The sequence below is a fragment of the Thamnophis elegans genome, chromosome 13, assembly GCF_009769535.1.
Source record: "Thamnophis elegans isolate rThaEle1 chromosome 13, rThaEle1.pri, whole genome shotgun sequence".
In the NCBI taxonomy this organism is placed as follows: domain Eukaryota; kingdom Metazoa; phylum Chordata; class Lepidosauria; order Squamata; family Colubridae; genus Thamnophis; species Thamnophis elegans.
The window spans coordinates 18,461,583-18,475,569 of NC_045553.1; the positions used below are offsets into that span (position 1 = coordinate 18,461,583).

The 13,987-nt window shown below is 45.3% G+C and overlaps 1 protein-coding gene across 1 annotated transcript; it reads right to left on the reverse strand.

Moving 5' to 3' along the window:
• Positions 1-828: 828 nt before the first annotated feature.
• LOC116516566 (glutathione S-transferase theta-1-like) lies at positions 829-7,115 on the reverse strand. The gene is made up of 6 exons (XM_032229144.1): positions 6,907-7,115; positions 6,574-6,636; positions 4,786-4,861; positions 4,124-4,274; positions 1,817-1,993; positions 829-1,050 (listed from the first exon to the last, which is right to left on the reverse strand). The coding sequence occupies exons 1-6, from the start codon at positions 7,016-7,018 to the stop codon at positions 850-852; spliced, it is 780 nt and encodes a 259-aa protein (XP_032085035.1). The 5' UTR covers positions 7,019-7,115; the 3' UTR covers positions 829-849.
• Between the last annotated feature and the right edge of the window lie 6,872 nt (positions 7,116-13,987).

Consider the following 13,987-nt stretch of genomic DNA (forward strand, 5'->3'; position numbering starts at 1 on the left):
CAATCTCCCCGTGGAGATCCGCACCCTCACCACCGTCCAGGCCTTCCGCACGGCCCTTAAGATCTGGCTATCCCGTCAGGCCTGGGGATAGGACTTTACTCTCTCCCTGCCCGAATGCCGAGTGAATGTTGTGCTTTTATTGTTAATTATTTTTACTCACATTTTCTTTTATGTCTTGTCTTGCACTCCCCTCCCTCATTATTGTAAGCCGCCCTGAGTCCCCTCAGGGAAAAGGGCGGCCTATAAGTGTTTAATAAAACCTAAACCTAAAAACCTTATGGAAAAGAGGCCCCGAGTTCTCTCACCTCCTGCTTTGGTTAACACTAAGCAGACACCAAGCCACTGTGAGCTGGAATCTGGTAGCAACTATCTTGGCTTTAATTATTTTAAAAAAAATATTTAAATTTCTTTCTTTTTCCTGAGGAGACTGGTGAGGCTCTGCCTCCCTTGCCTCTAGTGACTGCACATCCCTGCTGTGGCTCCTGTTCCTTTCTGACATAGGTGGGGAACACACCTCACTGAGCCTCTCAGCTCCATCCATTTCCTTTGTCTGGGCAGAGGAGAGCACTCGCTGCCCTTCCACCCATTGCATAGCCCTGCGTTTTCCTGGAGGTGGTTAAAAGGGCAGAGGGTCTGGGACCTCACAGCTCATCCTGGCGGGCAGAGAGCCAGTCTCCAGGGACCAGGACAACTCCAGCGTAAGAGTGAAGCTCATGTGACAGCTGCAGGATGCCCAAAGGGCTTTTGCCAGGATAGTCCCTTGTAGACATAATTCTAAATGAAAAGTTAACAAATCCAGAGATGGAAAAATGACCAGCTACGCTATGCTCTGTTTTGAAATTCCTTTACTCATCTCATCATCTTCAACAATACGGGGGCCAGTTGTTCCTTCAGCTGTGGATCGATCTGGATGGTGCTCAGTTTACTAATGTTCAGGATCAATTCATGTGCTTGCAGGAAGAGCTCCTTTCCAATGACATCTTCTGTCCTTTTGCGCCATTCTGCCAGTCTGGGCCTTTCTTTGAAAATGTCACATCCGACGCCCACAGGCTGCAGAAACAAGGAAGGAAATGCAGAGGTTGGCAAAGGGCGACATCAGATCAGCTGGCAGAAGATCAGGGCCCTCCACACAGAGAGGCCTGTCTGCTCTCTAGCCTGAGCCACCGAACCTGATCAGGCCCAACCTGTCTCTGGTCCCTCAGGGTGCCTGCACACCTCCCTTCTTGTCCCACCAGAGCTGGGCTTGGTCTAATGCAGAACTCCATTCCTAAAGGCTGTTCCTGCAGTGGGGAAGAGAGGGGACCCCTTTTGCAGGCAGCTAGAGATGCCCTTTCATAAGTCAAGGAGTGCAGCAGGCAGAGGAAGAAGAGAAAATAGCAGAGAGAAGAAATCTGACTAGTCCAGACTAGGATTCTAATCTGAGCCAGAGTCTCAGAGGAGACCCTTCCTGGATGTCATGAGGATAAAAGGGAGAGAGTGGGAAGCTCATTCAGACTTGCCAAATCCTGCTCCTCGGGCCTTACAATAAAAGTGGTTTTAGTAGGCAGGCCTTGGATTTCCTAGTCTTCTCTAGTTGGAAGGACTGGGAAAGCCCCATTGCACCTTTGAGAGGAAAGGACCCAGCAGCTGCTCTGTGTCATCAGAGCCCCCTCTTCATTAGCCTGTAGCTCTTTGGCTGTTCCCCCCCCCATGCCTACCCCTCTCCGGATCTTTCCATTGCTTCATTAGTGAATTTCCTTTCCTGAGAAGCCTGGCACTTTGCATGAAGGGTAATCAGGCGCAGGGGAGGATGAGGGCCCAGCACCCTTGGGGTCACCTGCATGAGATCCACGATGGCCACCAGGTCCGCAAGGGAGACTTCGCTACCCACCAGGAAGGGCTTGTCCTGGAGAAACAATCCCTCAAACTGATCCAGCGCCGTGGCCAGCCCGTCCATCACCTCTTGCAGTTTCTCTGGTGGGAGCGGCTGGCCCGTGAAGAGCGGGATCAGCACCTGCACCAGAGGAAGGAGACTGGTCATCCCTACCAAAAAGTATCCCAGGCCCACCTGGGAAGGGGCGTCAAGGGAAGGATTAGTTGGGCCTCCTCATGCCTGCTCAGTTTAGAAACCAAGGACCCTTTAATTTCCCCTAGATGTGGAGGAGACTGACTGAGCAGGACAGTCCACACAAATTCCATGTCAGAAACATTTGGAAGTCCAAACATACTAAAATTTCCCTATTGAAATGCCACTCTGTCATTTGACAGAGAGTCTTGTGTGGGAGATGCCTGCCCAGTTCTTCCTTCTTCCCTTCCCCCCCTTTTTAACCCAAGCTAGGGCAAAGTGAAGCTCCTTGCCTTCACCTGACATGAACACACCTGGGCATTTGAGGATTCTCCCCACCCCCAGGAAAAGCTCTTAGACTCCTCCCAGGTGGTTGTATTTTCTGAGCCAGAAATGCACACATCGCTTGCTGTGTTTGCTTTGACTTAGGAAAGGAAACACTGCTCCCTCCTTCTGTAATCCAATTAAGCCCAAAATCTACCCAAGAGGCATATATACTCTCCGTCTGGATTCTTTGCTCTTTTAAGCAAGAAAAAGAAACTCTGTCCTTGCTACCTCATGAGTAAATGAATCGCCTTCATGTATAGCTGTACATCTGGTGCTTTAAATGCTGCCCCCGCTCCCCCGGTGCTTAATAGTAGCAAAAGTAACCAATCCATCTGAATAAGGGGAGAATATGAAGGAAGCTAGTTTTTTTGTTGAAACTTGTTCTCCCAAGACCCGTTGTTGGTAAATGGACTGCGCAGCCTTTGAAAGCATTTAGAGAGCTCTGCATGTCTGCATCCAAAACCATTTGCACAGCTACCTGGATCCTGAGCAACAAAATTCAGCACTCACTTTGTAAGCTATAGGCCAGAGCTTCAGGGTAGTTGGCTGCCCAGGAGAGGCACCCCTGCCTTGTCCCTTGGACAAGAGGGGCCTTGACACAAAGACACCAGCCGCCATTCCTTTCCAAAGAAGCAGAAGTAACAGTGGATGGCCGAGCAGGCTGACTGAAAGAGACTTGTCAGCTGCTTGTGGTGTCTCCGTGGCTTTGGTGGGACCAGAGAAATGAGCTATGGGAGCGTTTGGAAGGCCACCCATGTCCTATTCTTGGGATGCTCCTGTGGAGACGGAGCTGCCTCAGGGAGGAGGAGCTTCTTAGCGGTGACCACCACATGCAGTTCCTCTGTGGTGTTCCTCTGAAAGTGGATTGATAGATGGATGATCAACAAAAGGCCTGCTCCCTTTTCAACATAGTGGGTCCCAGGGAAGAAATACTGATGTCCCTCCTTTGGATGAGAAACTACTGTGCTTGTGAATGTTGGCCTTTGACCTTGAGCCACATGGCAGCCTGTAGTAGGATAGAGATGGGAGGAATGGGGAAATGTGGGGAGAGAACCTATTCAACCGCCTGTATCAATTGCCATTTTGTCATCTTAATCTGTTTCTTTTTTCTCTGTTTTACAAAAAAGGCTCTATTAACCATACTTCATTGCCATGATTGTGCACGAATTTATATGCAAGAAGCTATTGATCACTGGGCCCTAATATGCGTGAAGAAAATAATCTCAGCATAAGATAAAATGTAAATTACTCCTTTCCTAGGAACACTAACTTCCTAAGAAAATGTGTTTTTCTTTCAAAAACCAAACTTTCCTTTGGGGTAAACCATTTTCTGCATCAAACTGTTTTGGTGGATTTTTTTTTTAAGTATAATCTTTATTGTCATTATACTTAAATACGATTTTAAAAAAAAAAAAAACACCTTTTCTTCTCTTCCCTTCAATAGCATTGCACTGGGGCTCAAAGGAGGAGAAGGTTCTCTCTGCCTTCACCACATTTATAAAAAGATGGGAGGAAATTCCTCTCCTCACCCATCCAGTGAAGCGTTTCTGTCCATAAGACCCTGGCCTGAAAAGCAAGGCAGCTGCAACCTCTCAAAAGAAGAAAGGTAAAAGCAACCTGGAGAAAAAGTGAAGATTTAGGCAAATGTTATAATGAAGAAAGATTGGAGGTTTCAACTATTAGGAACAGATCTTAAATCTTTTGGGTCGAACTGAAACTTCCCAAATCTCCAGAACCTGTTCAAATTCTCACCTTAATCCACATTGTTTTAGGAGCATTGGATCTGATGTTCGCTTGATGCCACGATAGGTATTCGTCCACCTTTGCTCGTTTCTGTAGGTCAGATGGGTACCAATGATCTGGGGTGTTGTACTTGCGACTCAAATACAAAAGAATGGCCGTGCTGACCATGGATTCATGGAAATCGTGGAGGACAGGATCACAAAAGGAAGGCAGGAGTTAGTTTATGCAGAGGAGGACCTGGTGAGCAAACACAACTGAGCATCTGGCTTAATCAAAGCACTTCAGAATGTGGACTGTCAAAGGTGAAACAACTGAGACAAGCAAAAGTATTCTAAGCTTTCAGTTGTCCATCTGGTCTACTGAAGTTCTCCAGAACATTTCCATATGTCTCATGTAAAATAAGAGAGAGCGGTACGGCAGTTCTGCTCCATTTTTGACTCTCTCACTGTCTAATCAAACTCAGGAATGAATATCTTGCTATCTGGTGTCATCTAGGATAAATAAAAAGAGCTTCCAGAATTAATGTCTTTAGCTGTAACACCATTGTGTCCCCTGACCTCAAACCTGCAGATGCTCCCAGCTTCTTTGTTCCCTGTTGGGCCTCCTCCCACCGTTCTCTCCAAACATGGCTTTAGACTAGGAGAGACAGGGGTGGGGGAAACTCTCCTTACCCTTCTGCCAAGATGAAGGTCTCATCCTTCAAGACAGGGACTTTCTTCACTGTTGTGCTCTCCTTGCGCTGTGACCCTTGAAGTCAAAAGCAGATGTTCCACCATGAGGCCTGAGAGAGGCTAAAAGCAGAGAAGCCCCCTCTCCCCTTAGTTCCTGGCTATGTCTGTCTGGAGTGGAGAGCAGAAATCTCCTTTCACCCAAGTCTTTTCTGCATTACAGCTAGAAAGATGGATTGCTAATAAGTTGCACCTAAATGTCCCTCTGAGATTGTAAAGGAAGAACTGTCTGAGCTCTGCTTTCTGCAGTTGAAATTGACCAGAAAACTGAATGCTGTCAGATAATCTCAGAATTAGATTCTTCTAGCACAGTGGTTCTCAACCTTCCCAATACAGTTTCTCATGTTATGGTGACCCCCAACCATAAAATTGGTGTCTCGGTTCCTAAGAGCATTGAAAATATGTGGTTTTCCGAAGTTCTTAGGCGACCCTTGTGAAAGAGCCGTTCGACCCCCAAAGGGGTCCCAACCCACAGGTTGAGAACCACTGTTCTAGCAAATCTGATATGGATCAGAAATGGGGGTGGGAGAACCTGTTTTCCACCCAAGGAAGCAGTTGAACAGACAGCACAGCAATAGCTGTGAACTCGCAACTTTTAAGTTACAAATGTGAGTGCAGCATCATATTCCAGACTTCGTAGCTATCACACTTTTCACGGCTCACTCAAACAGGGTTTATTCTGGGGAGGGCAGCATGTGGCTCCATAAGAGGAAGGCCATGGGAACCGGATGAGAAGAGGACTCACTCTGGGACCCATCAAACATGTTGGAAATTATGGGACAGGGAGGGATGTCAAAACCACCACACAGAACAATTCCAGGTATGGAGGGGCTGTCCTGCCTCAGGTTTTTTTGGAACCGAAGCTGATTTTGAGAGGGCAGGTAAGCAAGATGGAAATGGAGAAACCACTGAAGGTTTACTTTGGAAAATGAATAATGAATGTTGGGATGTATTTATTTCTGTGCATCTCTAATCTCTCCAGAAACAACAGTAGCAATGCAAATATGATAAAGATCCTTTTATAAACTGCCAGGTCATAAGAGATCCAGAGCGCTCTGGACTGGGATTAGTTACAGAAAGACTGTGCTGAATAAAACACTCAAAGGTGCTTTGCGCAGCCACAGAGGCAAAGTGCAAGAACCAGGTCACTTATCTTATCGGAGAAAGAACCCCGTCCCCTTTGGGTGCAGAAAAAAAGTTCTTTTTGCAACCTCAGAAGGCCCTTTGGACTGTTTCAAGTTGTATTTACATAGCAAACAGAGAACTTGGCACCACTGCAGGAGAGATTTCAGTGAAATTGTTGAGGGCAGGCACTTATTTACACCCCCCTCCTTCCCCCAGGGTGTTATTGTGGCTCTGTTAGGACACGCCATGCACACCTGAAGCCCCGAAGGAGGGAAACAGTGGCAGGCATTTCCAACAGCTGCTGGTGGGAAGATCCCACCGGATTCCTGATAGTTAAGGCAACTCAGCAAGAGAAGATCCCTGAGAATATTATACTTCATGAGCAGGTGGTCAACGGTTACTCTGAAAGTGAAAAGCTCTCATGTTCTCTCCTCTGCTGAGAGGTCAAGAGGTTTCCTGGTTCACAGTTCTGCCTGGAACTGAAATTCATTCCACCCATTTGGGGAAAAATAATCGAAGCGCCAAATTACAGGACACCCCTCCCCTCTCTGTACATGCAGGTCATACCTTAGTTTTCCAGTCATATAAAGCCTGAGCTCCTCTTACCTGATGGGGGTGTTTCCCCCCCTCCCGCCTCTGCTCCTGGCACCTTGGTCCCCAAGATAGAATCTGGCAAGAGGAAGATACCAGCATAATGTATTGTGTAAGACCTTCCCTCTAGTCCCGTCCCACCCCCCTGCTCAGGCTGCTCTCCTATCACCCTGTGGGAGAGTCCCCTCCTGTTTTTGATGGGCCCCATGAAATCTATCAAACAAGGCAAGGCCCACCCAACCCTTGCCCAGAGAGAGCAATGGGTTCCCTCTGAAGGAGAGTCCGTCTCCTCCCCCAACTAAGAAAAGTCCCTTCCTCCCATGCTTGCCCATGTGGGGCTCTCCTCACCTTTGAACAGCTCCACATTTTTCAGCTCAAAGGGGATGTGGTTCTTCTTGGCAAAGATATAGACCGCCCGGCAGGGCTGGGACAGAAGGTCCAGGTAGAGCTCCAGCCCCATTCTTCCACCAGCTGGATAGATGGAGTGGCCGAGTACTGGGAAGGGAGGCTGGTTCTCACATTCCTCCTTCAGCGAAAGGCTCGCCCAGAAGGGAGAACAGGGCAAAGAGCTGAAAACTGGGAGCCAGGCCAGACCAAGTTCCGCCCTCAGGGGCAGGCAGAAACAACTTCTTTTTTGAAAAAGCAAATAGCAGTAGACTTATATACCGCTTCATAGGGCTTTCAGCCCTCTCTAAGCGGTTTACAGAGAGTCAGCATATTGCCCCCAACAATCCGGGTCCTCATTTTACCCACCTCGGAAGGATGGAAGGCTGAGTCAACCCTGAGCCGGTGAGATTTGAACCGCTGAACTGCTGATCTAGCAGTAGCCTGCAGTGCTGCATTTAACCACTGCGCCACCTCGGCTCTAACCAAAACCAAAATTCTTGTGGGACGAGGGAATAGTGACAGGTCCGAGGAGAAGGAAGTCTGGGGAAAGCAGCCACAATGACCCACTATGAGATTAAGTCGGTGGGGTTATCTCTGGGGGCCTTATGAGATTTCTTGGTTGTGGCAAATTTCACATGCTGTTTGGAAATGCCATCGCTTAGTTGGTCTTATAAATGCACATACTTGAAGCCCCAATTCACAATGGATGTTACAATAAAATAAACATGAACAGAATATTTATCATCACACAGTACTGGATTTGGGTTAATATGCTTGCAGCAAATGGAAGACTTAGTAAGATCTTGGCAAATTGCTTGAAGTGAAAAAGAGGTGGAAAATTGTTAGATGGAAATGATGAATGATTAAAGATTACAATTTACAAACCTAAAAACTAATACAAACTAAAAAAGGAGCAAAGAAAAAGACACATTAGAATATAATATAATAATTAAAAAGAAGAAGTCTCCACTAAAAGTGATGGGATGCCAAACAAGGAGAGGAACTGAGATTGCCCACAAGTGCTCCAGATGGCTGCTCCTCATGAGGAGATCACAAGATGACAGGCTGTCAGATCCCCAAAAGTGATACTGCCATTCAGTTGGGAGGAGGGGGGCCTCGGAGTTAAATCACTAGCTGTATCTGTAACAATTGATTTTTACAACTTTACAACTGGTTTCCTATCACCGGAAGACTGAAGGTCCCAGCATCTCTGGAGGGATGTTTATGATAGCCATGAGGGATAATTTACTTTAATGTCTAACTAGAGATAGCCATGGGAACTTGTGTTTTATTGACTCTCAGGGCAGAAGAGTTAAGGGAAACATCTTCACACTTGTGTATTGGTCAGAATCTGCATTTGGCCAAAGGGGAGGGGTCATTATCAGCTTAATCCCATTTGCTTGGCCTAAAGGGTTTCAGATGCTGCTTTGCCTCTAATGGTTTTCATCCTGACTGATTAAAGGTTCCTTTTTGAAATAATTCGTTTCAAGAGTCTTTACTTTCTCAAGTTCGGAGAGGAGCCATTACACAGGCTTTGATGAGTTTAACCTCTGGGAACAAGGGTCAAAACAGAAACAAAATGCCCCAGTTTCTGGTGTCTTATATTTTTATTGATTCTGCATCAATAAAATTATTTATAGTTCAGGAGGAGGAGCCAATGTCCCCACAGTACGGATGTGCAGTCTCGATGCTCTGAGACTGCAGCCGGTACTTTTGCCACTGGGGGGGTTCAATCGGACCTAAACCATCCCGAAGAGATGGTGAACAGGAAGAATACATCTTGCTGATTTCGGGGATATCGCAAAATTCCTGAAAAAAGCAAGAAAAAGTCTTCAAGCTAGTGACAAAAGACAGCTTAGGCTGATGAAGTGGGGACAGATGGCTATGGAATGGAAGGGAACAGAAAGAAAAAATGTGATCATCTGGGGAATTCTTTCTGTTTTGGGAAAAAAAAACTGCCCCCCAAAAACTCTTTTTTATGCTAAACTAAACCCTTAACCAGAAGAAGTCAGCTGCGAAATTGATCTTTATTGTTTTGTTTTGGTTAGTATGTTTTTCTTCTTGTAACTATTGAAATGCTTCTCGCAACTTTCTCTCTCTCCCCCCCCCCCTCTGCTTAAAGTGAACGGACCGGTTTTTCTTCTTTGGCTTCTTCCTGCCTTATTTTTCAACTCAAGGACTAAAATCTCCCTCTCTATTTTAACAAAAATTGTCTACTATTTGCTATTAAACTCCATTTAAGAACTTTGTCCCTCCTAAATCTGAGTCAGCACAAGAAAGGGGAAAAAATACTAATTTTGCTGCTCAGAAGCTTAATGTCTTCGTGCTTCAAAGCTCTGTAACTAAAAGTGATAAGAGTCAAGGCTAAAATTGTTTACCACAGCTGTCTCTTGAGAGCCTTATCGGTACTGGGAGAAGGAAAAAAACGGAACTTCTCTTTTGTGAAGATTAAAGCTACAGCAGCAGTAATTTACAATTTGGAACATGGAACAATTTACAGAAGAGGAAGCTTTAACTTTGCAAAAGATTTGGGATGAAATTCAAGAGTTATTGGTAACTTGGAGAATTGACAAGGACATAGAGTTTATACCAGAAAAAAATGAGGGAGGTGGAGTTCCAAAAACTGAAGAGAAAAAGGAACATAAAGATAAGAAAATGAATGATTTGATTTCTGAACTGAAAGTGGTTGAAAGTGAAAAAATGGGAGTTTGGAAGGGGGAATTCGATGGCCTAGAGCTTTACCCCAAATTTCAAGGCACAAAAGAAGAAAAAAAGAGAAAAATGATGGTTTTAAAGGAAAAAATCTTATCAGAAACAGGATTGGCAACCAAAGATAAATCAATTAAAGTAGCAAAAGGGCACCAAGATTACCTGAGAGATCCAATAGACAATAAGGTGCAGAGAGATGTCCATAAAAACTTTACCGAGGAAATAAATAGAAAATTAACTCCACAAATGGCAAAAGAAATAAGACTACATGCCTTTTGGAAGGACACAGGTTGATATATGAAAATCAATAATAAAAAATAATAATAATAGCTACGTTTGATGATTAATAAGTAGGAATTTAGTAACTCTTTAGATTGCTTGTTTAAATAAATAGTTGATAATGGTAACAAGGTATATTTCTATGTTGGCTGGAGGTGAGGAAGCTGGATATAAGTAATAAATGATTTTGTTACAAACATTAATGATAATAATAATGATGATGAAATGATAAGACTTATCGTCAATGACACATATATGTACTGGTTTAATATAAGGAATTTGGATAGAAATTGCAAACAATGATTTGGGAAAAAAGGTTTAGAAATCTAAATAATTAATTCTTATTTTGAATATGTTATAAAGGTATAATGTTATTGGATATATGAAAGTAGATAACAAAAAATTTAACTAAGTTTTATAATTAGTAAGTAGTAATTTAGTAATTTATAGATGGTTATGTTAAAAAATAATTGATAAGGGCAATAAGGTATACATATATGTTGGTTTGATGAGAAGAAAATAGATATAACAGTAAAGGATTTTTGTTAACCAATATTAATTATAACAACCAACAATGGAATGATAAGGATAAGGGATACAGTTAATGTTACACACATGTACTACCATAACAAAAAAAAACGTGGACACAAATTGTAAACAGTGATTTGAGGGGAGAAAAGGGCTTAGATATTTTGTCAACTAATTTTTGTTTAGAATATGTTATAAAGGTTTCAGGCTATTGGATGACTCTGTAATAATTATTGAAATGCCATTAGGTGATTGTGTTTTTTAACTATGGATTATTCTAGGCAAAAGGACATTAAAAATTTCAGTTAAATGAGAACTATGATATGTTGAAAGTAAGACTCATCAAGAACTTTGATATTCGATATGAATTTAAGTAATGATTCTGGAAGAGATGCACGAAAGCTAATTGTAACCAACTGACACACTTTCTACAAGATGTAATGTAAGATGATTATTTTTGTGTGTGTTGTTTGTTTAGTAAAAATAAAAAAAAAGTTTTTAAAAAAGATTATTTATAGTTCAAAAAAAACCACAAAAAAAACAAACTTGTGACATTAAGGGTAAAGGGCTAACTCACTGCTCACTCCAGTTGTTCGATTCTGACCGGCTCAAGGTTGATTCAGCCTTCCATCCTTCCAAGGTTGGTAAAATGAGGACCCAGATTGTTGGGGACAATAGGCTGACTCTGTAAACCACTTAGAGAGGGATGGAAAGCACTGTGAAGTGGCATATAAGTCTAAGTGCTATTGCCATTGCCTGGAGGCTGTGAAATCTGGATGGGAGGAACAGGCTTTGAGCCTACCTTAATAAGGGGCCCAGAGGGAGGAGGCTCATGGCTAGTGGTAGTTGACAAGGTAAGACCTCATTCCCATGCCATCCTAGTTTTTGCATAGTTTTAAACTTTGGATATTTTAATTATTTGTCTATTTTTTATAATCTGTAAGCCACTCAAAGTTGCCTTATAGGGAAGATGGGCAGCATAAATATTTAATTAAAAATTAGAGTGGTTATGGGATTTCAGCTGTCTTAATATCATGAGTTAGCAGCTCTGCTGGGCTGCAGTTGGTGGTTGTACTAGGAGTTATATGCTGGGCCAGTAGAAATTTGTTGATATTGGCTTGCCAGTCCCCTGGGCCCATCTTTGCCAGTGCCTCCTTGGTTGACTGGACCATCTATTAAGCCAAGCCATTTGTCACCGATGGAAAGGTGCTTGACAGAGCATATCTGAGGGGATAATCTGGTAGACCACCCCTGGGTTGAGTTTCAGGATGTTGCCCCTGGGGACGTGGACAAGGCCATGAGAGCTGTGAGTGCCTCCACATGTGTACTGGACCCGTGCCCCTCCTGGCTGGTTGCTAACAGCAGGGAGGTGACACGGGGCTGGATCCAGGCGGTTGTTACCACCTCCCTTCGGGAGGGGGTCTTTCCCCCCGCACTTAAAGCGGCGGTGGTGAGACCCCTCCTGAAGAAACCATCTTTGGATCCAGCCGTTCTTAACAATTATCGTCCAGTCTCCAACCTCCCCTTTGTGGGGACGGTTGTTGAGAAGGTGGTGGCCTTTCAGCTCCAGCGGTCTTTGGAGGAAGCTAGCTATCTTGACCCATTCCAGTCTGGCTTCAGCCCTGGCTACAGCACAGAAACCGCTTTGGTCGCATTGACCGATGACCTCTGGAGAGCCAGGGACGGAGGCTTTGCCTCCATCCTGGTTCTCCTTGACCTCTCAGCGGCTTTCGATACCATCGACCATGGTATCCTTCTGCGACGACTGCGGGAGGTGGGGGTGGGAGGCACTGTTTTGCAGTGGTTCTCCTCTTACCTCTCGGACAGGTCGCAGTCGGTGTTAGTTGGAGGGCAGAGATCGACCCCTAGGCCCCTAACATGTGGGGTGCCGCAGGGTTTGGTCTTGTCCCCCCTACTTTTCAACATCTACATGAAACCGCTGGGCGAGATCATTCGGCGGCACGGGATAAAATAGCACCAGTATGCGGACGATACTCAGTTGTATCTGTCCGCCCCATGCCAACTCAATGAAGTGGTGGACGTGATGAACCAGGGACTTGAAGCTGTTAGGGACTGGATGAGGGCTAACAAACTCGTGCTCAACCCAGATAAGACCAAGTGGCTGTTGTGTTTCCCTCCCACCAATTTGGCAAGTATTCCACCTCTCAGGCTGGGGGGTCAAACATTATACCCCTCAGACAGGGTCCGCAACTTGGGAGTCCTCCTGGACAAACAGCTGACTTTCGAACACCATTTGTCAGCTGTGACCAGGGGGGCATTTGCCCAGGTTTGCCTGGTGTACCAGTTGCGCCCCTACCTGAACCGGGAGGCTCTCACAACAGTCACTCGTGCCCTTGTGACCTCTAGGCTGGAGTACTGCAATGTGCTCTACATGGGGCTGCCCTTGAAGAGTATTCGGCGACTTCAGCTAGTCCAGAATGCGGCCGCGCGAGCGATTGTGGGTGCACCTCGCTTCACCCACATAACACCTATCCTCCGCGAGCTGCACTGGCTACCTGTCGATCTCCGGGTGCGCTTCAAGGTGCTACTTGTCACCCATAAAGCCCTACATGGTAGTGGATCTGGGTACTTGAGAGACCGCCTACTGCCAATTACCTCCACGCGACCTATTAGATCTCATCGATTAGGCCTCCTCCGAGTTCCATCTGCCGGTCAATGCCGACTGGCAACTACGCGGAGGAGAGCCTTCTCGGTGGCAGCTCCGACCCTATGGAACGATCTCCCCATGGAGATTCGTACCCTCACCACCCTCCAGACCTTCCGCACAGCCCTCAGAATCTGGCTATCCCGTCAGGCCTGGGGCTAAGACTGTAACCCGCCCGAATGGTATGAATGTTGTGTTTTTAATTATGTATTGTCTTATATGTTAAAAGTTTGTCTCCCCCTCCCCTTTGGGTTGTGAGCTGCCCTGAGTCCCCCCAGGGAAAAGGGCGGCATATAAATAAACTTCTACAATCTACAATCTACAATCTGATTCCTTGATCCACTAAAAATGTGTTTGCTGTGAATTGGGGTCCACATCTACCACATCTGACAACCCATACATTGAGAATAGCCTCCATAACACACTAATGATAGACTCTGCTGTGGTCGTGGGCATAAGGATTACTCTGAGCCACTTCAAATATGCATTCACAACTATGAGTAATGTTTGGCCCTGTATGGGTCCGGCCAAGTCAATGTGTAGCCTGGCCCATGGGGATTTTGGGGTTTCCCATTCCTGCGGGGTTGCCCTGGGTGGAGCTGGCCTAGATTCCTAGCATGGCCGGCATGTGGCATTCCATTCCTCTATGTCCTTATCTAAACCCGGCCACCAAACATAGCTCCTGGCTAATGCTTTCATCCTGACAATTCCTAGGTGACCCCCATGTAGCATTTCCAATACCAACTTCCTCAAGGATTTCTGTATCACAATTCTCTCTCCCCAAAGTAAATACCTTGTGAAGTTTCCAAGAGCTGACCTAATTAATTTATGAGCCTCCAAAGTTCAAAGAAAACCCATTCA